Raw genomic sequence first — 24,290 nt, forward strand, 5'->3', positions numbered from 1 at the left:
TCACCTGCAAAGTGTCACAGAGCTTCGTCTCTCCCTAAGCTTGGATATTTTCCCTCCTACAGGTATTATTTAAAATCTGAAATAAGGCTGAGGCAGCTCCAGCCATGTCCATTCCTGCATTCAACAAGATGCACTGTTTTTATGGGAGAACAAGCAGAAAGTGCTGAAAAAGCACTGGGGAAGAGAGACCAGGCTCTGCTTAGGCACCTTTAGTGCAAGAAAATGCTGATGATGCAGGGCATCAAGACCAGAAAATATCAGAATTGCTTTAGTCAGGCTGAAAAAATGACATGCAATTATCAAAACCATTAGAAAAGGCTGCATTTGCAGGGGACCCACCCAGAGACTTGATTACTGCCCCAGCTGCCTCTGCCTTTCTCAGGGGTTCCCTAAAACCACACACTGAGCCCAGCCAGGGCAGGGACATCTGCAGGAGGGGACAGACCTGCACACAGGTCAGCAGCTCCATGCTAGACACGAGAAAAACAATACAAAATAAAAGCAGCTCTTGGGGATGCTGTGACCTTTGCTGTTACAGATGGGTTTATTCCAAATGACAGAAGCATTTAAATGACCGGGTAATGGTTTCCCCTCCAAAATTGCATTTCTTGCTACATCAGACATTGCTGATTCCTAAATTATAGTTTGCCTTTAAGTAGTTTTTTCCAGTCCTTGCTCCACAGGAGCTGGCTGGGACAGTGATATCATTCCTAAGGAAAAGCCACAAACTTTAAGTGAGCTACAGTCAAATCCAATTTAAAACAACACAAGCATTTAGAGTTACAAAAGAACAAAACTTTCTACAGCCAGCTGGCCAGGGGAAAAAAAGAACCATAAAATCAAGGCTTATTTTGTGTAGCAGCAGATTTGAGTCAGTGTGCTGGCATTTTGGATGCAAATGCTGCAAGGGGAGAATGGGCTCTGCTGAGAATGGGGATAAAGGGGGGACTGTTGAAGAGCCTCATTCGTGCACTGGTGAAAAGCAAGTCCAGAGTGCAGCACGGAGTGACAACAGGGTAGACAAAGAGCAGCCCAGAGGGGCTGGAGCCACGACAAGAGAGCAGGCAGGGAGTAACAAGCTTCTGCAGTGAGGAATGAAGTATAACAAAAGGCTGGTCTGGGAAAGCTTTGGCAGTGGGAAAAACAGGACACATTTACACAGGTTTCCTTCAAATGGCCAACTAATCACTGCTGCTTGTAAAGCTGTGCACACACCATGCTGGGATCCCAGGTGAGACCCATGCTCAGGGCATGAGGAGGAGAGCAGACAGCATGGGGAGTGATGCTCCATGGCAGCACATCCAGGTGGTCAGCTGGCACCCAAAATGATCTCCACAACCAGGAGCACAAGGGAGACAAACGTGGCCCTTCTGAGGCAGAGAGAGGAGCCTCTGTGTGTGAGGCAACTTCCCCTCCCTGTGAGGGGAAAGCAGAGGTGACAATTTGTCAGAGGTGACAATTCAGGAGCAGTGCTGGTTTTCCCCTTGTCATGGAAGGCATTGGAGCATCAGACTGAGGTCATGGCCAGTGTTCTGTAGACTTCAGCGAGCTTTGGACAAGGCTCTGCAGCTGGGCAAGAAATAAATCCCCATGCCTGAGAGATTCATACCCATCTCTATAAAAAAAGATGAGTCCAAGTCACTGCCCAGTCCCTGCCACGTGCTGTACTCCAGCCTTTTTAGAACCTCTTGGAGGTTACATAATAATGTGAATTACAGGTTTATTCAGAATGACACCACCTGCACTGATGGACACTTCCTCCAACCGGAGCAGTGGAAGCCCAGGGCTCAGGGAGCTGTGTCAAGCTTCAGGGCACAACCTGCATTGCTGCAGGGGTCAGGAGGGAATCCTGTCCCTCCCACTCCTGCACACCCTACTGCTATGCCCAGGGAGCATTTCCAGCCAAAGCAATGAGTCAGCCAGGGGCAAAATGAAGGACTTGGAAGGTTAATGGCCTCATTTGGTGTGGCAAATCCCCTGAAATCCACTGACAATTTAGGAACATAATCCCCTCTCTTTTATTAGTGACATGCTTCAGTCTTCCCTACAAATCATAGACTGGACTTCCCTAGCACCACAAACTTATACCCAGTGATTTCCCTCAAAAAGGATGGGCTCCTCAAACTGCCTGGTAGGAATGTCTCTGCCCCTGAACACAGTGAGGATTAAGGTGTGAAATTCCTGTTAGGGCAGGGGGATTAGGCTGTTGCATTTACATAAGGATTTGACACAGAGGATCAGTTCATGGGTGCTGATGCACAGCCTCTGTCAGGGGCTGAGAGCTGAATTCCCTGTTTCAGCAGACAGGAAAGCTCCTCCTTCACAAATGTACTTACATCTTTCTGCATGATGCTGCCTGGAAAGGCCCTGATCCCTTCAGTGATAGCTGTAAACCCCAAAGCATGAGCTGGAGGATTGCCCTGATTATTGTCTCCAGACATCCAAAAGGAATCGGTGAGGAGAACTGCTAGATTTAGAATCAGCAAAATCCATGCAAATGCCACGCATGCAAAAAGCATCTGGGAAGCACCAGCTCAGGGATGAAAACCGTGCAAGAAGTGCCTGTATTAGAGTGACAAAATGTTTGCAGGGCAAGAAAGAGATTATGGCTTAAGTATGTGTTTTTTAAGAAAGAAATTCCACCCCAGCTGCGGTTTATTCACTGAAAAGGTTCATGTGATAATGCCCTGTGCAGGCATGTGGGCATAAATAAAGGTCCAAAGCCCCCAGGTGTCCACTACAACATCTGCTATGACAGCTCATGAGTGTGAGGCACTAAAATTCAGAGTCCTCATTCTCACAATAAGATGAGCAGATCACACCACTGCAGCCCTTTCCCTTTGCCTCAGCAGCTCTGCATGCCACATTTAGCACTGAGTGAGGCAGGTTCATTTCCACTTCAGCTCATGTTCCTCAATCTTTCTTGACTTTAGCCCGAGGAGCAGAGCAGCCCAAACTCTCAAAAGGTAGTTTTACTTCTTGGCACCTCAGGGCTTTTGATCTGGGAGGAAAATGCCAGAAACCAACAACACTTCCCAGTCTGGAGTTTAACAGCACTCATACATCAGTTTATCCATGCTAGTGTGCATTTCAGCAGTGAACTGTAAACTTTTAGGGTTTATTTGTCACCACATAGCACCTTGCATAAATAAATTACCAAAAAGCCATTAACACCTGACTAGAACCAACATATTATTCATTGTTTTATCTTTCACAACACCCGAGGAGCAGTGAGCTCTTCTGAGGCAGAGGAGGAGCCATTCATAGCTATTTCACAGATATGACCTGCACAGCACAGGATTATTACAAAGAATGAACAGGCAGGCAGTCACACACTGGATTAAGGAACAATGATTCATAAATCCAAATCCCCGTCTCACATGTTGCTTTTATATAGAACCTGGTAAAAGCCTGCCTGAACCAGCAGTGGCAATCACAGCTTTTCATTTCATTCCTGCATTTTTTTCTGAAATAACAGGCCACTTCTGGCACATGCTGTCACCTCCCTGACTCAGGGAGAAAAAGGTGCATGCTAAAGAAGCCATAAATAGTATCTGCTGGTGCTCCCTTTTCTATTATGTTGACTTTGATTCAGGTCCTCGCAATTACTGGGAACAAGAGAAAGATAAATAAAATTATCCCAGCTGTTTGTGGCGGACAGACAGCCCCGGCCTCCCAGCTGAGAGCTCTTTGTGCTGCTGAGAACGTCACCAAGCAACCAGCCCTGGCAGCTGCCAGGCTCAGAGAGGTGAAAGCATGACTTATGGAAAGGAAGCACACGTGAAGGCTGGGACTGAATCAATCTCAGCTTTGTCTCCTGCCTAAATATGGCACCAGAGAGTGCCCCCAGTGCATCCCACCCGCTGAGGGGGCAGAACCCGGATGCTTACTCTGTTCTAGAAGCCAGACCCTTGCAGAACTTGTTGGGGAAGATGAAACAGGAGAGCCTTATAGATATGATTGCCTGGCCAAAGATTTTGAGAATATGGAAACTATAAGCGAGATTGAAATGAAAGCAAGCTTTGAGATACCTCAGTTACTGAACAACTGGAAAACAATGGCATGGCCAGCTGAAGGTGATCCCCTTTTGATGGAACAACACCCTCTGCTTGCAGACAGGCCCAAGGGGCAGAGCAGAACCTGCCAGCTTGGCAGAAGGGCCCAAAGAGGAGTTTGTAGGGTTTAAAATGTAACACAGGATGGTAATGTAATGATTCTTATAGGCTGTATGGAAATGCTATAGGATTTGTGTATTGTAATAGATTGGTTAGTGAGAATTAGAATATTCAACACAGAAGATTTATTGTATTGTAACGGGAACATTGCTCTCTTAGCTCTTGCCTCTTGGCTGTTGCCTTTTACTCTCTTACCCTTTTACTCTCTTACCCCTTTTACTCTCTCACCCTCTCATCCTCTCTCCCCCTCTCTCCCCCCAGTCCTGCTCTGAGCTGTGCCTGGCAGCTCCCAGCAGGGCCCTGCACCCAGGCCCTTTGCAATGAACCCCAATTCCAGCCCTGGCTGCAGAGATCTCTGTCTCTGTCCATCCTGACCGTGCTACCCCCCACTCTCCAACAAGAACTGAGATCAGGTATTCTGTGAGCTGTGCAATGAAAAGAAGGGGGGTTTCAGTCTGTTACGATGCTGTTGACACTTCTCCTCTCCATCAGTCTTAGCTGGTGGTCCAAAAAGCAGCAGAAGGTGGCCCACGATGCAGCTGCCAGAACGACTGCATTGTCTCAGTGTAAGTCAAGTGGAGGTGAAAAAAGATCGTGTGGTAATTGGAACAATATGGCAAGGAAAGCAAAGCAAACAGGCAAATCCCCATGCACACAGGCAGGGAGTGAATAAAATGGGAGGAGGGGGAATGGAGAGATAAATGGCCATACAAAGTGTGCTCTGCTTGCTCCTGATTGTACAGCACTGTTAAGAGAGGGGCAATAGACATTCCTCCTGCAGGATTTAGGCAGGGCTGAGAAACCCAAGCTGGCACCTTCCCTGAGCCCCAGCATTGCCCAGCTCTCAGCAGCATCACAAATGAGTCCTGTTTTACCTAAAGGCAGCTAAGACAGAGATGTGTGGAAACTCTTCCAACCCAGACATTAAAGACAAATTGACAAACTCATTTCAGCTCCCTGTGAGTTTAAATGTGTCACAGCAGCCCAGTCTGAAAACAGCAAATTAATTGCCTTGCTCGTGGTCACACAGTGCAGTTGGGTTGAGGCCAGGAGCCCTGAGAGCCACTCCTGAATACCTGCAGCACACTGCCACTCATCTGTGACATCAGATATTTCCTGGGGCAATTACCTTCTTCTGCTTTGGAGAGAAAGAAGGTCTTTGTCAGCTGTGCTGGGAAGAAAAAAAACAAGTTGGTTTTCACTCATTATGAGAAAAAAGTGCTCAGTGCACTTTTGGCCCAACTTTATTTTTCCTTATCTGCTGTCCGGTTTACACCACACTGAGCACATGCAACTGGAAACAACCCAAACAATGAATGGCAGGATCAGACAGCATTTTCTCCAGCATCTCCTTTTTGGAAGAAAGGGCCTTCTGGAGAAATGGTGTAAAATGGAGCAGTTCTGCACTGCTTGGCACTAAATCACTACCTGCTGCCAAGAGCAGTGCAAAAAGTTCAGGAAGAAATTCATGATACAGATGAAAATTCAAGGAAAAGCAGACATTTCAAGAGCTGTTCTCCATTTTAAAACTGCAAGAAATGCCAAGACTGTAAAGATCTCTGTTGCTTTACAGTGCTAAAAATAACATTTGCCAACAACTCTACTGAGTCTCTTGCACAAAATTCAGCCTTATGGCTTTCATTTTGATTGTGAAATGCACACATCATTTTGCAAACCTCCATGACTGGGGCTGTTTAAAATGAAGGAAATCCCCAGTATCATTTATTCTCAAAATATTAAAATTCACTAGAAGCAGAAAAAAAAAGATGCTTCAAATTTCAGCTGGTATTAAGAGATGTTAGTTCTTGTTTCTAATCCATTGTGAAGGGCTTTCAAGTAGGCAAGAATAACGTTCTTAGATCCTAATGTTGGCTACCTAACTCGAGTCTTTGATACACTTCATTTACATGTAATCCTGCAGCCTGCCAGCTGTTGATAAGGTTCCTGATATCTGCACATTTGAGAAGGAGAAGTTTAGTTCATGATGGGCTAAAGCTGGGCTCCATGATGGAAGGCTGCTCAGGTTTAGGGTTTCACACAGATTTTTTGCTTGTCTGCAAATGCTTCTCAGCATTTCTCCCCAAATAATTTATCTGCCAAGTTTATAATTCTTGACCAAGTTGAAATGGCTGCACTGGAGTTTTGCTTTTTTCCATTAGTAAAATATTTTATGAGTTGCTGTTAACAGTGGGTGGTGGGGAGGAAAGTGAGGGGTGTATTTTTCTCTCCACTCCATTTTTACTATCTGGTAGTTAAGAGGAGAGCAAAAGTTACAGAAATGGCTGAGAGAAGCTACAAATGCTGTGTTAGTGGCTCTGCAGCACATCTGACTGAAGGATGGACAGTCCATATCCATCAAGACCAAGACATCTACAAACACTGAATTTTATGTCCCTCATGTAAAGAGCAGGGTTATTCCATGCAGTTTTGACAAACTCATTTCAAAGGTTCTACCACAGAATCATAGAGCAGTTTGTGTTAGAGGGCACCTTTAGAGGGAGTCTCATCCAAGCCCCCTGCCATGGGCAGGAACACCTTACATTGTCCCAGGCTGCTCCAAGCCCTGTCCAGCCTGGCCTTGAACATTTCCAGGGATCCAGGGGCTTCTCTGGGCACCCTGTGCCAGGGCCTCACCACCCTCATTGTAAAAAAACTTTGTTTTATCTGATCTAAAGCTACCCTCTTTCAGTTTAAAACCATTACACCTTGTCCCAGACTAAGAATGTGCCTTCATCATTATTGAAGCCCCCTTTATTTACAGAAAGGCTGCACCATGCCATGCCATGCAGGGGGATAAGATGTGTCACCTGGCTGTAGAAATTCAGGGTATTCCCCATCTGCAGAGCTACAGCTGCAGCTTCTCTCAGCATCTTTGCACAACTGGAAGCTTTGGGTCTCCAAAATAAGTGAAGCTGGCAGCCAGGTCACCTCCATAGCCCAGCCACAGCCAAACTCCCAGGTTCAAAGGCACAAAAATACAGCAAGACTGGGCAGCAGGGGGTCATTCAGCACTCAGCACTCCAGAGCAAAGAGGCTCTGACCATCTGTAGCCCCCTTGGTGTCTCACCAAGCTCCAGAACCCTGCATGAACTCGAGTTTCCAAGCACCTGCAGGAGCCAGCCCAGCCCTCCTGGAGGCTGCAGAAGGTGGGAGCACAGCACAGCCACTGGAGCAGCTCTTTATTTCCTTCATTCTCTGAGACACATCTGAGAACGTGGAGAGGTGAAGTGGAAAGATAAATGGAATGCAGCAATATTTTAAAAAGCTGCTCCTTTCTGTGTGAATTTTGAATGGATACCATATGCTTTAGCATGCTGTTTTCATTCTCTGCTAAGATATTATTTACTAGCCCGCCTCAGCAAGGCAATCCTCTCTCCAGAATAGTTATTTTTAGTTTCAAAAGACAAATATAAGAGTAATTTCTACCAGTGCTGCTTTGAACTTATGATCATCCATTACACTGCCTGTTCATCTCAGTCTCCCAAGTTTTTTATTACAGCAGCCCTTTCATCATCTTCACCAAGTGCTCCCACCTCCAGATCACTCCAGAAGATAGTAAACACCACTTGTTTATTGGTATTTTTCTTTACCCTGATAAGAAGTTATTTCTACCCTGGTTTCTTCTTCTAAACATGTTTCAAATCTGTGATAACATTTTCACTTCTTATCGCTACCTCAGGTTTCTACACAGGAGCCTTTCCTTCCTTATGAATTTTGAAGTCCAAATGTTTATTGGCTCTCCCCCATCCATGGTTTTATTATTTTATATTAATAGATCAGCAAGGTGAAAGGGGTTTTTGCATGTTATAGCACATTTTTTCACAATTTTGTCTTTCACTTGATTTATCCAGCACAGAAGCTGAGTTTCCTGGTGTATTTTCACTGCCAGACACACAGAGGAGAGCAGGTACCATTAGTCCCACTCTGCTCCTCTTCCTGCACTATTTTGGGCATGAGGGAGTGAGGAAGGGCACAGGAGAAGATGTCCAGAGTGCAGGGGCACAGCAATAACTTGAGGAAATGCTTCTATCACAGAAGAGTGCACACACTAGGAGATCCTTTCCCAAACCCATTTCTGTTCCCTGCTCAGAGAACCTGAATAAAGACAGAAAAAACAACACCTGCAGCCAGAAACTGTTCTGCCAGGAGCACAGGGAGGTGCTTCAGGCTTGGACTGCTCTGCCATGGCCAGGAACTGATGCCCACGGGCAGGGATTGATGTCCATAGAGAGGGATGGATGGATGGATGGATGGATGATGGATGGATGATGGATGGATGGATGGATGGATGGATGGATGGATGGATGGATGGATGATGGATGGATGATGGATGGATGGATGGATGGATGGATGGATGGATGATGGATGGATGGATGGATGGATGGATGGATGGATGATGGATGGATGATGGATGGATGGATGGATTGGATGGATGGATGGATGGATGGATGATGGATGGATGGATGGATGGATGGATGGATGATGGATGGATGGATGGATGGATGGATGGATGGATGATGGATGGATGATGGATGGATGGATGGATGGATGGATGGATGATCGATGGATGGATGGATGGATGGATGGATGGATGGATGGATGGATGGATATCCACAGCCAGAGATGGATGCCCACAGGCAGAGATGGGTGCCCATGGCCAGAGGTTGATGCACACAGCCAGGAATGGATGTCCCTGGGCAGGAATTGATGCCCATGCCAGGGATTGATGCCCACAGACAGGGATGGATGTCCATGGCCAGGAACTGATGCCCACGGGCAGGGATTGATGCCCACAGACTGGAATGGATGCCCAGGGGCAGGGGTGGACACCCATGGCCAGGGATGGGTATCCACAGACAGGAACTGATGCCCACAGCCAGGGATTGATGCCCATGGGCAGGGATTGATGCCCACTGGCAGGGATGGATATCCACAGACAGGGATTGATGCCCACGGGCAGGGATTGATGTCCATGGCCAGGAACTGATGCCCACAGCCAGGGATTGATGTCCATAGACAGGGATGGATGGATGGATGGATGGATGGATGGATGGATGGATGGATGGATGGATGGATGGATGGATATCCACAGCCAGGGATGGATGCCTATGGGCAGGAATTGATGCCCATGGCCAGGGATGGATGCCCATGGGCAGAGATGGGTGCCCATGGGCAGGGGTTGATGCCCACAGGCAGGAACTGATGCCCACAGACAGGAATGGATGTCCCCGGGCAGGGATTGATGTCCATGGGCAAGGATGGATGCCCATGGCCAGGAATTGATGCCCACAGGCAGGGATGGATGCCCATAGACAGGAATTGATGCCCACAGACTGGAATGGATGCCCAGGGGCAGGGATTGATGCCCACAGCCAGGGATTGATGTCCACAGACAGGAACTGATGCCCATAGCCTAGGATGGATGCCCACAGGCAGGAACTGATGCCCACAGCCAGGGATTGATGCCCACAACCAGGAATTGATGCCCACAGCCAGGGATGGATGCCCACAGCCAGGAACTGATGCCCACAGGACTGGGCAGGGGGTCCTGCAGCCCCAGGGCATGCAGCAGCAGCAGCAGCAGCAGCAGGAGAGAGCAGATGGTGAGGGCAGGGCAGGGCAGGGCAGGGCAGGGAGGAAGGAGCCCCAGCCCTGCTCTCCCCGGCTGCCCCGCAGGCTCAGGGGCTGCATAATGATTCCTGTGGAGCCAATCAAAGCTCCTTGAGCTCATTGTCCTCCAGATAACAGAGCTCAGACCTGGAGCACTGGCAGGACTGACCTCTCATGCCAGTTCTGACTGGAGCAAAATCCCCTGGAAAAATCCTGCTAATGAATGGGGCATATTATCTCATCTTCCCCATGTCGGGGTTTGTTCATAACTAAATCCCCCATTTGAGTGGGAAAATAAAGGAAAAAAGAAACAGTAAAAGGTAGCATAGATCTTGCAGCCACTCTAGCTGAAAAATCCCTGTTCTGAGGTATTTTTCAAGATAAAAAATACAAAAACACCATGAGCTAATACATATTAATTTCCTACTTATTTTAGATTACATGGATAATTTAAAAGCTGGTAATAAACACTGAGATTTGCATTTATGTGCAGGAATAATGTAAAAGCAAGCAAACATTTTCAAAATGCAGTTAAAGACTGCAGTGAGGTGTCTTTGGTTTTGATTTATTAGGGTTAGGGAACAAAAACAATAACATGGCTTGAGGATATCAGAGCACAACAATCCCAGTCCCTGGGATTCTTTAACTACAGGAAGAGTTAGGATTGCTTAGACAGCAAATTGAGCTGCAGAGCTGTGTCGTACAACACTTAGTAAAATGTATTTATACAGATAAAAACATGTTTACTCACACACACAGTGCTTGCAGTTAACCAGGGAACTAGAACTGGGTTTAATAGTGTAATTATTATTAAATATCCACTGTATAACACCCAGCAAGGCCTGGCTGCACATTCACAGGGAACAGGGTGTGCCTGTGGCTGGGAGCAGGGAATGCTCTGGTTATTAGCCCTGCTTATTCCCCCCTATTCAGGCTGAGCAAATCTCCAGGAGCAGGCCTGCAGTTCCAGCTCTGTTTTAATCGATTTGCTGCATCCTGAGGAGCACAGGGACAGCCCTCAGCTCCCACAGCTCCTCTCTGCACCTCCCCACGTGTGCAGGGCTGCCTTAGACAGCCAGGAAAAGCTCCAGGGATTGCATCCAACTTGGTTTTTTTCCTCCTCAGCTCCTTTAGACACAGTTATAAGACACATTTCTGCATGTCTTTTGTCACTCCTGGCAGAGCTGAGGGTGGATGGAGGCTGCATCCTCTGCAGGGGAGCAAGGCCATCTCTCCTTCCCTTACTGAGCCATAAAAACACCTTTGTGGCCACTGGCATCATGGCCAAAACACAGGGTGAGGAGGGTTTTGAGAACCTCCCACACTCACAGAGCCCTTAATATTTAAGCTCCATCCAGATACAGGCACTAGACACAAAAATGGATAATCACTGGCTCAGCCCATGTGCAGGTTCAGAGGCAAGAGAGAAGGAGATGTTGTTGTGCTGGCTGACAGCTCTATGCCAGCATTTCTCCCAGCCTCTGTTACCTGGTTGTTTGCCTTTATTCACACCTAGAGCAGGCTTTTCCTAGAGAAAAGTGTGAACTGTCTCATAACTTGCCTGCCACTGAGTGAAAACAGCTTTTTGGTTGAAGGCCAGTAAGAATTGGTCTTTGGTTGAAGGCCAGTAAGGGAAGGGAACAGAAGAAATGGTTTCAGGCAGTCAAGAAAAAGAGGTGAACTTGCAAGAAGATGTGGAAGGTGGCACCAACCACCAGGAGATCCTCAAGGTGTGGCCCCCTGAGGGAATTCAGAGGTGTTTGCTCAGTCTTTGAGCTACTGCAGGTAAGGAGAGGTGAGCAAAAAATAATGTGTGATGCCACTCACAGCCTAACTGTAAGGACCCTGGCACAGCAGAGTAAGCACAGAATTCTGCTTATTCTGTGAATTCAGAATATGCAAGATATTTCCCCATTACAAACCGGGGAAATTCACATATTTGATTATTTCAGGTGATCAAAATAAGACATTTACCAGAATCCACACCCTTGTTCAGGATATTTTAAGTGTAACCTTCTCCCTCTCAGAAAAGGAGGGACTCTCATTCACATTGGAATTGCTGCTGAAGCATCAAAAAGGAACCAGAAACTCAAGTTTCACGTAATGACACAAACTCACAATGGAAAAAACAACAAGGCTTTCTTGGCCTGTCCACAGCTCCAGATATTCAGCCTTATTTCCCTTGCTCATTTTCAGCCCATTTATTCCAAGATAAACCCTCTGGCACTACAGTGAATAATCCTCTTCTCTCTTGGGATGCAGAGTGAAAAGGGAACGTGTCACTCTGTATGACAGAGAGGGCTGCTAAAATAAAGATGCTACTGAGGATCGAATTTTGAGCACACGTCTCTTTCGGGGTGTGAATAGCACCAGGATGCAGAACCAGGGGCCAACACTCCCAGGTCACCAGGTCAGCTCTGACTGCATCTTTCAATAATTCTGACAGCCTGCCATCTGTGGCACGAGGAGCAGGTGTTCATGTGGAGCGTGGTCAGTGCGTGGCTCTAAAATCAACCATTTCCAGCAAACAGCAGCTCTGGAGCCTGCTCATGGACTGGGAGCTTCACTGCCTTGAGAGAAAAATGGATTTACAGAGATTTTCACCCCAGCCAGGATCTGCAATTTGCCAGTGAGTACACAAAGCCCCGTGCATGGCAGCCAGGGGATGGCACCTCCTCCAGAGCCTGAGAGTGAGGCAAAGCAATGGCAAAACACCCAGCACAGTCTGCAAGATGATGTTGTCCTCCACTGCCTCCCCTTGCTCTACACACAGAATTATAGAATTGGTTTGGCTTGAAAGGGACCTTAAAGCTCATTTAGTGCCACCTGGACACTGCCAGGGATGGGGCAGCCACAGCTGCTCTGGGCAGCCTGGGCCAGGGCCTCACCTCCCTCACAGGGAAGAATTTTTTTCCCCCCAATATCTAATTTAAATCTGCCCTCTGACAGTTTAAATCCATTTTCCCTGGTTTCCATCACTACCTGTCTTGGGGAGTGGTTGGACCCACACCAGTGGTAACCAGGTGACAGGAGAACAGGTCTGATGGAGAGTTCAGCTGCTGGGATCAGCCTGTGCCAGATTTAGGAAACACAGGAATCAGGATTCACAGCACTCCAGACAGGGCCCTGTTCACCCAGATTCTGTGGCCCACAGACACAGGGGAAACAGAAATTAATAAGCATAAGGTTTCCAAATAACATCTCAGGAAGCCTTCTGAATATTTTATCCTAAGTACTTAGCTACACACCCATTGAAGCTGAGCTTGTTCATTCTAGTGAGTGCTGCAATCCTTGTGGGATACCTGTGGACTAATTGGTTTTGTCTGTGTTAGTGTCTAGTCACTGCATGAATCAGGCAGTGCTGGAGCTGCAGCTTGCACTGAGAGCTCCCTGAAGAAGTAGAACTAGGCTGTGTTGTCTGGCTCTGTAAGTGGCTGGGTTCAGAAGTTCTCCAGCCCATACATTATTACTAATCCTCCCTGCATGGCTCCCTGCTGCTGCAGAGCGGTGATCTCACGCGAGCAGCCCGGGCCAGAGCATCTGCAGCAGCCCTGGGCAGGAGGGAGCTGGGGTTCCTCCCCATCCTGAGGGTGTGGGCTGGGATCCTGCCTGCTCAGCTCCTCTGCCCAGCCAGACCTGGCCTCTTCCATCAAAATGGGAGATTTACACGGGGCCTGGTAAATCTCAGAAGAAGCTGCGAGAGGAAAGGGCTGAGGAGCAGATGCAAAGCAGATCTGGGCTTGTTGTTCCAGCTCTGTGAGGCAGGGAGGGAAGGTGGGACTGCCCTTGGCACTGGCTGCTGCAGGAGCTTTACAGAAGGTGGGACACAGAACACACTGCACCCCTCTCCTGCTCTTCCCTCCAATTTCCTCCAAGGCTGAACTCCAGTGTCTCAATATAAGACAGCTCTCTTAAAGTAAAAAAAGAGGGTGTTTAATTTCTGACTCCAGCATTTATAGATTTCTAAAAGTGACAGGGGATTGGAAGGTGACAGTGCCACCTCTCCAATGACACTGGACAAACCAACAGTCCATCAAATTTCTCCTCTTCTGTAAAAGAATGCAAAACAGTAAGTTATTTACATAAAGTGTGTGAGAAAGTTCGTTACAAGAATGTCAACATCAGAAAGTTTAAAAAAACTTTAAAAAGAAGACAACACCAGTGCATGGAAATGCATATTCTGGGGTCTCTCCAAGGCAGCTCTTCAGCATCCTAAAGGGCAGCCAACAGCCCAGAGGGAGGAGTTGTTCTGACATCCTTCTCCATAACACGTGCAGTAACACAAAGCAATTTGCTCACTTTGTAACCCTGAACCTGGTGCCTCAGGGCGTGAGTTAACTCCTGCCAGGGCTCTGCAGGGAACAGGCTCCCTCTGATCTTCCAGCAGTGCAGATGTTATGGGCACAGTCACACAGGTGTCACCTCCTTCCTCAGCACCAATTACAGATTACAGCTGTTGGAGGCATTTTTCTATTTCAGCACAAACCTTGTTCCACATCTCATTGATACAATTTCATTAATACAATGAATAGATCTACATTATCCTGGAAGAGTTTCGTCCACTGCTGTTATCAACACTTGAGTGATTCATTTTTTACTACTTTTTTTCCAAATACCAGCTTAAAATCAGGGCAGCAGCTCCAAAGTTTGGTTTCTCCAGTGCAACCTGTAGAGATGCCTTAGTGCAGTGAGATGCTTTATTATCAACTAATTTAGGAGATGCTAATCAACTTATCAACTAATCAACATCTCCTATTATCAACTAATAGGAGATGCTTTATTATCAACTAATTTATTGACTTTGATCACCAAGTCCCAACCTCAAACTTGCTGTAAGCTTTGTCATCCTGCTTCTCCCTCTATGGCTGCTGCCCTCCCTCAATGCAGGAAATCTAAAATGAAATAGAACTTCTTGCCTGGCCAGGAGAGGTGGGCTGGGCCCTGGGGCACTGGCATCAGCTTTGCAAACACAGGATGAGCTCCCCTCATCACCTGCCACTTGATATCCTTATCAAAGCTCAGGCTGCTAGAGGGGACCATTTTATTAAGACTGGAAATTCTATTGGGAGTGCAGTCACAAGTGCCCTGACATATGGAAATGGATGTAATTTCATCTGATGAGACAGCTAACACTCAGCTAGAGCAGCAGCACAGTGTCTGGGCAAGGGAACAGCCAATGAGCAGAGCATGGGAGACTTCTCCCCATGTTTGAAGATTTCAAAGGCCAGAGGAGATCACTGATGTTATCATGGCTAAAACCACAATCTGCTCCCTGCTTGTTGACCAGAATATCTCTATTTATGTGCAGCTGAAGCACACAAGCTCTCCCTGCTCTGAACAGCGCCTATTCTGCTTATGTTTTGGTGATGATAATTGTTGGGTCACACAATGGGGTGTTTAGTTAATTAAGGCATGGCAATAAAACAGCTGGAGAAAAAGAAGAAATTCCACATCACAAAATAATATCTTAATGCTAAAGTACAACTGGGTTGATGAATTTCAGACTGATGCCTGATGAATTTCAGAGTATCACCAAACTCAGCCAACGACCAATAAAAAAAGGATTGATTTTTGTCTCTGCATCTCTTCAGGCACTTGGCTGAACAACTCACAGGCCTTGGAATAAAATACAGGGCAGGCAAAGAGGAGTTCAGGGTGCACAGAACATCAGCTTTCACAGGTCACTGAGAGGCAGGGGGAATGCAGGCAGAGCCCACCTGCAAAGCAAGGTGCTGACAGCAGCAGCTTTGGGCTGCCAGGGGTGGGTTCTGTGAACACCGACCCTTTGTGCACCATGGTGAGGAGGGAGCTCAAGCATGAGCAGGACAGGAAATCCACACAACCTCTGCAAGGTCCAGCTCAGCCTACTGCATTCAAAACATCCCAAAGCAACTCCATCCACGGTCTCAAATTCTGCTTTCTAATTTGGCTTGTTAACGAGCCAGGGCAGGAACTGTCATCGTGTGTCTGTGAAGCAGCCAGGGCTCCCAGGAACCCAGACTTATTTGGGACATGGGGTAGAACCAGGAGTTTAAAAAAAGGAGGAAGAATCTACCAAAATAACTCTTTTCCAGCATGATCCACAGGCCTGACCAAATTAAATCCTGGATGTGTGTATTTTAATTGTCTATATTTATATCTCAAGACTACAGCAGTTGTAGTCACAGAGCCAAGTACTGAATTTGGCCCATTACAGCATCTGCTTAATGCACTGAATCCTCTCACCCACTCCATTTCCTGTACAGCCGTGGAAGTTCCAAAGTTAAATCTCTGTTGTGATCCCCTGTCACACTCATTTTTGGTCAACTGTTTGAAAAGCCTTTTGGGCTCAGGGGTGTGCATCAAGAGGTAATGCTGTGCTCCAGGGAGGGAAGGAGCCTGAGTACAGACGTTAGAAATATGTGCAAGTTAAATAAACTACTTAAACACAAGATGCTAATTTAGCAGCTTCAAGGACCATATTCCTCCAGCCAACCCAAGACATAAAAAGACACAATTTCATTAAAATAACCTAACCCCACTGTTGTTTTGAGTGCTACATTTATTCAAACACAGCCCACCAGCTCTCAATTAGCTGCTTTGGCACTCCAACTGCAGCAGGTCTGCAGTGCACAGAAATGTAATTATTCACACACCACCCTGTCACTGCCACCACTGTCTGTACTTCTAAAGCATCTTGATTACGGCACTGATGAGCACTATGGAAATGCCTATAAATAAAATAATCATCTCCCCTCATTAAGTTCCAGCTCGTGGACTGAGGCAGGATGATTTCCCTTTGTACGTTCCTTTTGTAAATTTTATCATTTCACAACAGAGGGAGCAACGTGCCTCTGATGGCACTCAAAGAGACAGACTGTCAGGATTCTTGTCAGTATTTCAGCTTTGAGCAGCTTGCATTTCTGCATGAATATTTCCTCCTGAAAATAAAGCGCTGTTTGTCAGAACCACGCACGCAGTAATCTCTTTCTAATGTCAGCATCAGACATGCAAAACCCCCTAATGTCATGTCAGGAGGTCAGATTTTATGGAGCAGTATGTCATGGAAACCCTAAGAGCCAGCATAACCTTCTAGCTCTGACTGCCACACTAAGAACACACATCTGTAATAAAGAACAAGCATTGAAGGAAATATTCCACTAAAAACAAAGCCTTGGTGAACCCAGGTTTGCTCCTCAGGAAGCTTCAATAGTAATTGGTGCTGCAAACAAATATCAAACATCCCATTATTGCCAAATCACAGTCTCACTGTTTTCAATAACTGCATTACTGGCTGTACATTTGCACATACTGAAACTCCCAGCTGCATCTCCAACATGCAATCAAATATCTGATTTCATAAAATGGTGAATTATAAAGCCAGAGAAACAAGTTAAATGTCATAACAGGCTGATCCTGTCTTGCTCTCCAGCCAGAGGTGAAAGGGAATCACCCTTTGCCCCTGCAAACAGCTAAAAGGGGGAGAAGAGAGCAGTCTGATGGAAGCTCATGGAGCATCCCTATTTCTGCAACATCCAAAGCAACATCTCAGCCCCAAGCTCCCAGCAGCTCTCAAAGAACTGAGGCCACTCACAGGTTCAGATTAGGATCCCCCTTCCCAGCTGGGAGAACAGCAGGACTCTGTGTCAGCATGAGCAGGGAGCTGCTCTCAGGCCAGATCCAGCCATGGAACCCCTGCAAAGCTGCTGTGACCCAAGGGGCATGGCCTGTGCCCAGGTGTGATCACCTCAGCGAGCACAGGTCATTTCAGAATCCCCTTCCTCCTTCCCTGGTCTCTCCCAGGGTTTCCAGTGCACCTGTCCTGGTATCACTGCTCATTTCCAACAGGTATTTGTGTCTGTGGACAGGCACCCTCTCATGTTCAAACTGTGCATCTGAGGAAGGAAAAGGGCTGTGTTGAGACAAGTGGAAAGTTCTGTCAGACAGATGGGATGTTCTGTGCATCTGAAGCTGGAACCAGACAGTAACTATTGTGCAGGACACAGGATGGGACAAAGCAAGAATCACAGAATGGTTTGGGTTGGAAGGGACCTTAAAAATCACTTAATTCCAGCCCCCTGCCATGGGCAGGGACACCAGACTATCAGCTCAGAGTGACACTGCACTCCTGGACTGTGCAGGACATTGTAGGAACCTGCATTTGGGATGAACATTTTTATTTGTAAAATCTGCATTTCCTTGGGCAGAGCTAGTCCTTGAATAACTTTCTCCAGAGACAGGACAGAGTTAATTTAATGCAAACCCATCAATCTCTAGAATAACCAGCGTCCAAACCCACACAAGAGGCGTGCTGCCTGACTCCAGAATCTGGAGCAGGAAAAATAGTGACAAAAATAAGATCATTCCTCAATTACAACAAACAGAAAAGTTAAATCAAGCTCAGAATCGTCCTTGAAGAATCTATGTCTTCCCAGCTCTAAAAATGATCCCCCACATTCCTTTAAGGCTTTTCATAGATACAGCAATACGAAATGGCTCGTAGCTGTGTAGCTGCTAACAAGACACAGATGTTTCCTTCAGTTCCAGCAACATGTAGACATGAAGCACATTTTGATGACCTGCTAAATATTTCTGACTCTTTCTGCACGTTACCTCCTCCTGCATTTAGTCAAGGAAATGCTCCACAGTTCCACACTTTCCCTGCTCACTCTGGAGCTGGCCAGAAGAGCAGGCTTGGATCAATCGCTTTATCTTAGCACTTCTCTGAGTGGAGCCACAGCTGGAGAGCTCTTCCAGTGAGTCCAGAGCCAGTGCAGCTGGAGGCTGTGAGCCCAAGCCCCCCTGTTATTTATTTAGCTGGCCCAGAGGACACACGCTGCACGCCGGCGTGCAGGGCGAGCATCTGCTCCACCCAGACCCACGGCTACATTCTTTACTTGGTATTAATATCAGGGAAAATTTAGTAACCTAACCACTGGCATGAGAAGCCATACTTGTAAGGCAACAGATGGCAGCAATCATCTCAGCTTAATTTTAGCCTTCAAGAATTGCTCTGAGTCAGCAAAGCCGCACAACAAAGAGGGACAAAAAGACATAACATCTGTAAAAATCTCTTACCTGCTTCCCATCCAAGGTGTAGAGCTTTTTGACCACCCCTGTCTCCAGTTTGATAGCTTCAGTGATGTCAGTGAGGACCTGCTCGAAGGAGTGGGCAGTCTTCTTGTTGAGGAGCACGCGCACGGCCTTGCGCGGCTTGACCCCGCTGCGGATGATGGTCACCAGCTTGGGGCGCACGAAATCCTTGTTCTCCTTGGCCTGGGCACTGTTGCTGCTGGCCAGGGACTGAGGTGCTTTCTGGTTGGCAGAGGTCTTCACGTTGACAGACCAGTTGGGGTTGACGTTCTTGGTGTACTCCACCTTCTTGAAGAAGTTGTCGGACGAGCAGACGTAACTCTCGCCTTGAGGAAGAAACGAGATTCTGCAGTAAGCACCAGCTCTGTGCTCTTCCCCCACAAATCATGCACACCATTGATAATTGCTTCCATTAGCACTCCCACGACAGCTTGTTCTTAAAACATTCTGCCTTGTTTTAATGCCATGTTTATGGTTATTTTAAATATTGCTGGTATTTCCACAAAGTAAGCGTGTCAGCCATCAGCAAATACATATAATGAACCAGGGGTTGAGAGAGGTTGAGTTATAAAGGTATTTAGGTACTTGAAGATGCAGCTAAGCTTTCAAAAGCTTCAGAACACCAAATTCATTTGACCACCTCGATTATTTTATAAATTTGCCAGTTTTCCCTTTATCTTTACAGACCTAGGTGCTACTTCAGTGTGTCATTCCCTGCCAAGAGGACATCACTCATCCACAAAGTGCCTTCTGCATCATGCCTGAAGAATAATCAAAATCTTGTCCTGAACAGTCTCCACTAAAAGTAGCCTTGATAAATCTAGCAGGCATAACAGCTATGCACTGTTGGAGCAGTGGTTTATTAGGGAACAGACCTAGTGGCAGCTGAGATTAAACACTGTACCAAATACCACTCCTTGATTTACATGGCTGATACCAACCAAAAATACATCAAATCCAAATTCAGACATGGCAGAGAAGAGTTACAGGGTCTTTTTAGTAATTCCCAAAAAGCCCTTTCCTATCCCACCCAAAATTAGTTTCAGGCTTTGTCTGTAATTTACAGGATCCTATCTATCCAAGGTTTTAAAAGCACCTTAAAGGATTTGTAGGAGCTTCTTTCGGGCCTGCAAATCTGATGGATGCTGGAAGAGTTATTACTAGAATGAGACTGTAAACCAGTATCCCTAAGGGAATGTAGCTGTCTGGTCTGAAATGACTCAGGCTGCACTGAAAAAAAGTCACTCACTGCTGGAGGAAGAAGCTTTCGTCTCGCCATTAGATAAAATTTTAATAGGAACTGAAGGCATGACCTGTAGGATTTTAGAGTCTCTTCTGGTGTTTTCTTTGTCTGATCTTACAGAATTAAGTTTTTCATGTACTACAATATGTTTGAAATCAAAATACAGATTTAACTATTTTGAAAGACAATTTTTTTTTTAAAAAAAGAAACTCCTTCTTTACCAAAAACAGATTGGCTGCATTTCCTTGTCTGTCCCTGACTGCAAACTCCAAGGCTCAGACATCTTTGAAAAGCCTATCCCACAGCCAAGTCTGGCTTCCCACCCAGGGATCTCTAGGACAGGATTTGACATCCAGTTGGCAAAATATGGATTTCCAAACATCCCACTGATTTTCACGTGGCCCAGGCACATAACATGCCCAGGATAAATTTCATACTGGAGCTCCTTCTGCTGACTAAATTGCACTTCTGATGGAGGCACCAGAACCCATGGTGAGACCACAGCAGACACACAATAAACAGATTTTAACAGGTTTATAACAGCCCTCTTTGTATTTCTGTCCCTATTACTGACCAGGGTGTGATGCCACAAGCAGCCATAGAAAAGATGCAGGATTCTCACTTATTTTAACCCCACCTTTGTACCCAATTTGCCACCATGATGCCCACTCATAGTGTTTGCATCACCAACTGCAGCTCTTCTCCATCAGCTGTATAAAAATGACCAAAATCCTTGATCAACAGGAAGCAGATATTCTGTTTCCCCTTCTAAAGATGGAATACAAATACAGAAGAGAGCTGACAAGGTTTGTGATGAACACTCAGTTGGGCATTTTGTCAGTGGGTATAGCCCAAACCAGCAATAATCCCACCAGCAGGTTCTGTTGGCCTGAACAAACAGTAAAAATCTCTATTTTCTGACAGCAACAGCCCTCAATAAACCAACCATGCAGCCCTGCCCATAGCTGGAGCTCCTTAATCCCCAACATTTTGTGAATCTGACTCAATAAAAACTCAAATATACCCCCCAGAGTACCATGCATTATACAAAACTCCCTCTGGGGATATCCTTTTCCAGAAGCTTTGAATACTTCAGATCTTTCTGATTAATAAGTGATAAGTTGTGGTTTATTCATCTGCTTCAGCCAAGGAACACCTGGTGCAGAGCAGGCCCAGGCTTCTCTCCAGTTCCATGACTGGGAGAAGGGCAGCAAGGAGCCTGGAATGCTCCCAGGAATTAACCATCCTAAGAACCTGAGCCCTCCCAAGCCCATAATCCCCGGGCAGCAGAGCCCTCCTAAGTGTGCTCAGCAGAACTGTGCATTATCCTCTGAGAAAAGGGATTTCTCTGTTTAAATGCAGCACTAAGAATTAGTGATTTGAATGCTGCTGTCACCCCAGCTTCCCTGTGCCAGCTCCTGACCTCACATTCACCTCTGCTTCCCCACCTGAAAAACAGAAATAAACCATCAGCCACTGAAGTGTGGCAAGGCTTGGCTTTCATCTGCATTTGAACTTCATCTGTATAATTTTCACAGTGAAGGAAAGTGCACATTTGCACTGTGTTCTGTAGACACCTGAGGTGCTGGAGCATATTTTCCATTAACAAGTGGCATATTTTAAAGTAAGCTGAAGAGATTCTTGATCTGTCTGGTGCAGTACCATTACCCTTAGTTCCAGCTGAGTCCTTTTGAGCTGCTCACAGCACAGCACAGCTGTTGGGGGATTTACACCACTGTACACCAAAGGGAACAGGGTATGAAGGCAGAGCTCTTGTGGGGCTTGTTCCACAGATGTGATCCTGGGCAGCTGTGCACATCCACACACTGGCCTCTCGAGCTGTGCTCACACTCACGAGTGCAAAATGGAACCTGCCCTTTCTCCCACTGAACCCAAACTCCAGCAAATAAAATCTGTGCTGTACACTCCATTCTGAAAGTGGAGAGAAATTTCCTTGGAGAGACACTCCAGAGGAACAGTTCAGAGCAGCAGCTCTTCCCAGCAGCATCTCTGCAGTCACAGCAGCACAGCTCCAGGGAAGAGGAGCTTCTCTTCCCTTCCTCCCTGACCTAAGGATGTGACCTGAAGCTTTAACTTCATCTAAAAACCACTTCAACTAATATCTTCCCTGATTCAGTTTATGACCCTCAAACAGCAGCAAAATCATCATTCAGGTTCCTCACTGAGGCACATGCATTTGCCAGCCAGGAAAACACTTTCCACGGTGTATTTCACCTCCCACAGTGGAGTTTTACCCAAACCTTACCATGGTGGTAGCAGGATTGAGCAAGCACAGGCTGGAGACCTGTGAACTTTGCAGCTTTGAACTGCACAATGTGGCCAGGAGATGATAAAGAAATCTTACAGGGAATAGAGCTACCATGGAGGGAGGAGTGGGCTCTCTGTGGGTTTCTGTGCCACATCTGTCTGTGCTAAGCCTGTAATGAGAAGTCAAGGTGTACAACTGTGCCAGGCACAGAAATATGACTGACAGACACAGCGTGGGAGCAGAAGATGTGCTCAGCATAACAGAAGGGATGGGAAGGGGATGTGAGATCTTGTCATGAGCAAAAGAAACAGCTCCAAGAAGAACATTGCTCCCAGCCCTAAGCACAAAAATCTGTGCACAAATATTTTCAGGAGCATGTCTCAAGCCAGCAAGCAGCTGTGCAGAAATCCCACTGCAAGCCAGAGAAGGTACAATGGACAGCCAGGTCATTAATTCCAAACAAACCCCAAAAAGGGAGCCCCAAAGAGACACACTCATGCTCTGGGGCTGAGAGCATCATCCTGACAAAACCCCTGGTGCCAAGGACAGTGTTGGTTCAGTGCAGGGCCAGCTCAGAGCATGAAGCCCTTTTTACACTCCAGAGCCCACAGGGGGATGAGCATTGTCACCATGCCAGGGTGCTCCAGACGTGTCACAATTCCTGTGGTGCCACCAAAGCAGCCAAGGCATTTCCTCACTGCTCCTGCCTGCCCTCAGCAATGGCTGGGCTGGCTGCAGACCTCAGAGCTGCTGTCATGACCATCATATTTGCCATTTGAAGCCTGCATCACACAGAATTACTCCAAGTGCATGACACATCCCAGTGGTACCGATCTGCTGGAAGCACAAGGAGATTATTCAACTCCTAAAGAAGGGATGATCTCAGCAAAGATAAGGTTTGCCTTGGAGAAGGTTCCTTAGAAAAACCCTAAGCTCCAGATGAGTGCTAATCCTCCAACCCTCTTAGAGCAGCTCACTGTGACAATACCAAAAATGACAGGCTGTGCTTTCAGGAAAAGTTATCCTTCCTCAGCATGCACCAGCAACTTTCCAAGGATAATGAACTGTGGGCAGAAGTCTTTTGAGAAAAATCAGGAAAGCTGGATTGAGGCCATTTTGAAAGTCTAAATGCTAACAGTTATTCCAGGAACAGTCTCTGTGGGCAGCAGTCAATTATTCTGGCTGTTAGAGCTGCAGTTGCAAAGTTGAGAATGTGCTACTGTGCCCAGCTTTTGTGTTTCATGGAATTTACCAGGGCTGCAGCGGGAATTAAGTGGACTTAACACCTTGCAGAGTTCATTCCATATGGTGTTGGAGAGGGCCTTGAGTTTCAAATGCATGAACTTGCTGCTGCTTCATGAGTTAGAAAGACCTACTCCAGTTGGAAAGACCTACTCCAGTTGGAAAGGCCTACTCCAGTTGGAAAGAACTACTCCAGTTAGAAAGACCTACTCCAGTTGGAAAGGCCTACTCCAGTTGGAAAGACCTACTCCAGTTGGAAAGACCTACTCCAGTTGGAAAGACCTACTCCAGTTAGAAAGGCCTACCCCAGTTAGAAAGACCTACTCCAGTTAGAAAGACCTACTCCAGTTGGAAAGGCCTACTCCAGTTGGAAAGGCCTACTCCAGTTAGAAAGACCTACTCCAGTTGGAAAGGCCTACTCCAGTTGGAAAGGCCTACTCCAGTTGGAAAGGCCTACTCCAGTTAGAAAGACCTACTCCAGTTGGAAAGGCCTACTCCAGTTGGAAAGGCCTACTCCAGCATGGCACAATGAGCCCTGGAAGAGCTCCCTTCCCTTGGCTCCTCCATGAACAGAAGCACCTCTTGTTCTGCTGGAGAAGTGGAAGAAATGCTTGATTAGAAATCACCTTCAGAACCACACGATGCCCCTAAAGAATTTTGGGCCCACATCAGTTCTGGC

The 24,290-nt window shown here is 46.7% G+C and overlaps 1 protein-coding gene across 3 annotated transcripts in view; it reads right to left on the minus strand.

Moving 5' to 3' along the window:
* The window catches only part of DCX (doublecortin), an 83,102-nt gene that overhangs the window by 50,640 nt on the left and 8,172 nt on the right, over positions 1 to 24,290 (minus strand). For all 3 annotated transcript variants that reach the window (XM_071442706.1, XM_071442704.1, XM_071442705.1), the window contains one exon: positions 18,843 to 19,183. In XM_071442706.1, the coding sequence (XP_071298807.1) occupies positions 18,843 to 19,183 (341 nt within the window). The remainder of the gene's footprint in view (positions 1 to 18,842; positions 19,184 to 24,290) is intronic.

Source organism: Agelaius tricolor, unplaced genomic scaffold (genome assembly GCF_023055355.1).
Source record: "Agelaius tricolor isolate 1412-34295 unplaced genomic scaffold, bAgeTri1.0.p SCAF_17, whole genome shotgun sequence".
NCBI lineage: Eukaryota > Metazoa > Chordata > Aves > Passeriformes > Icteridae > Agelaius > Agelaius tricolor.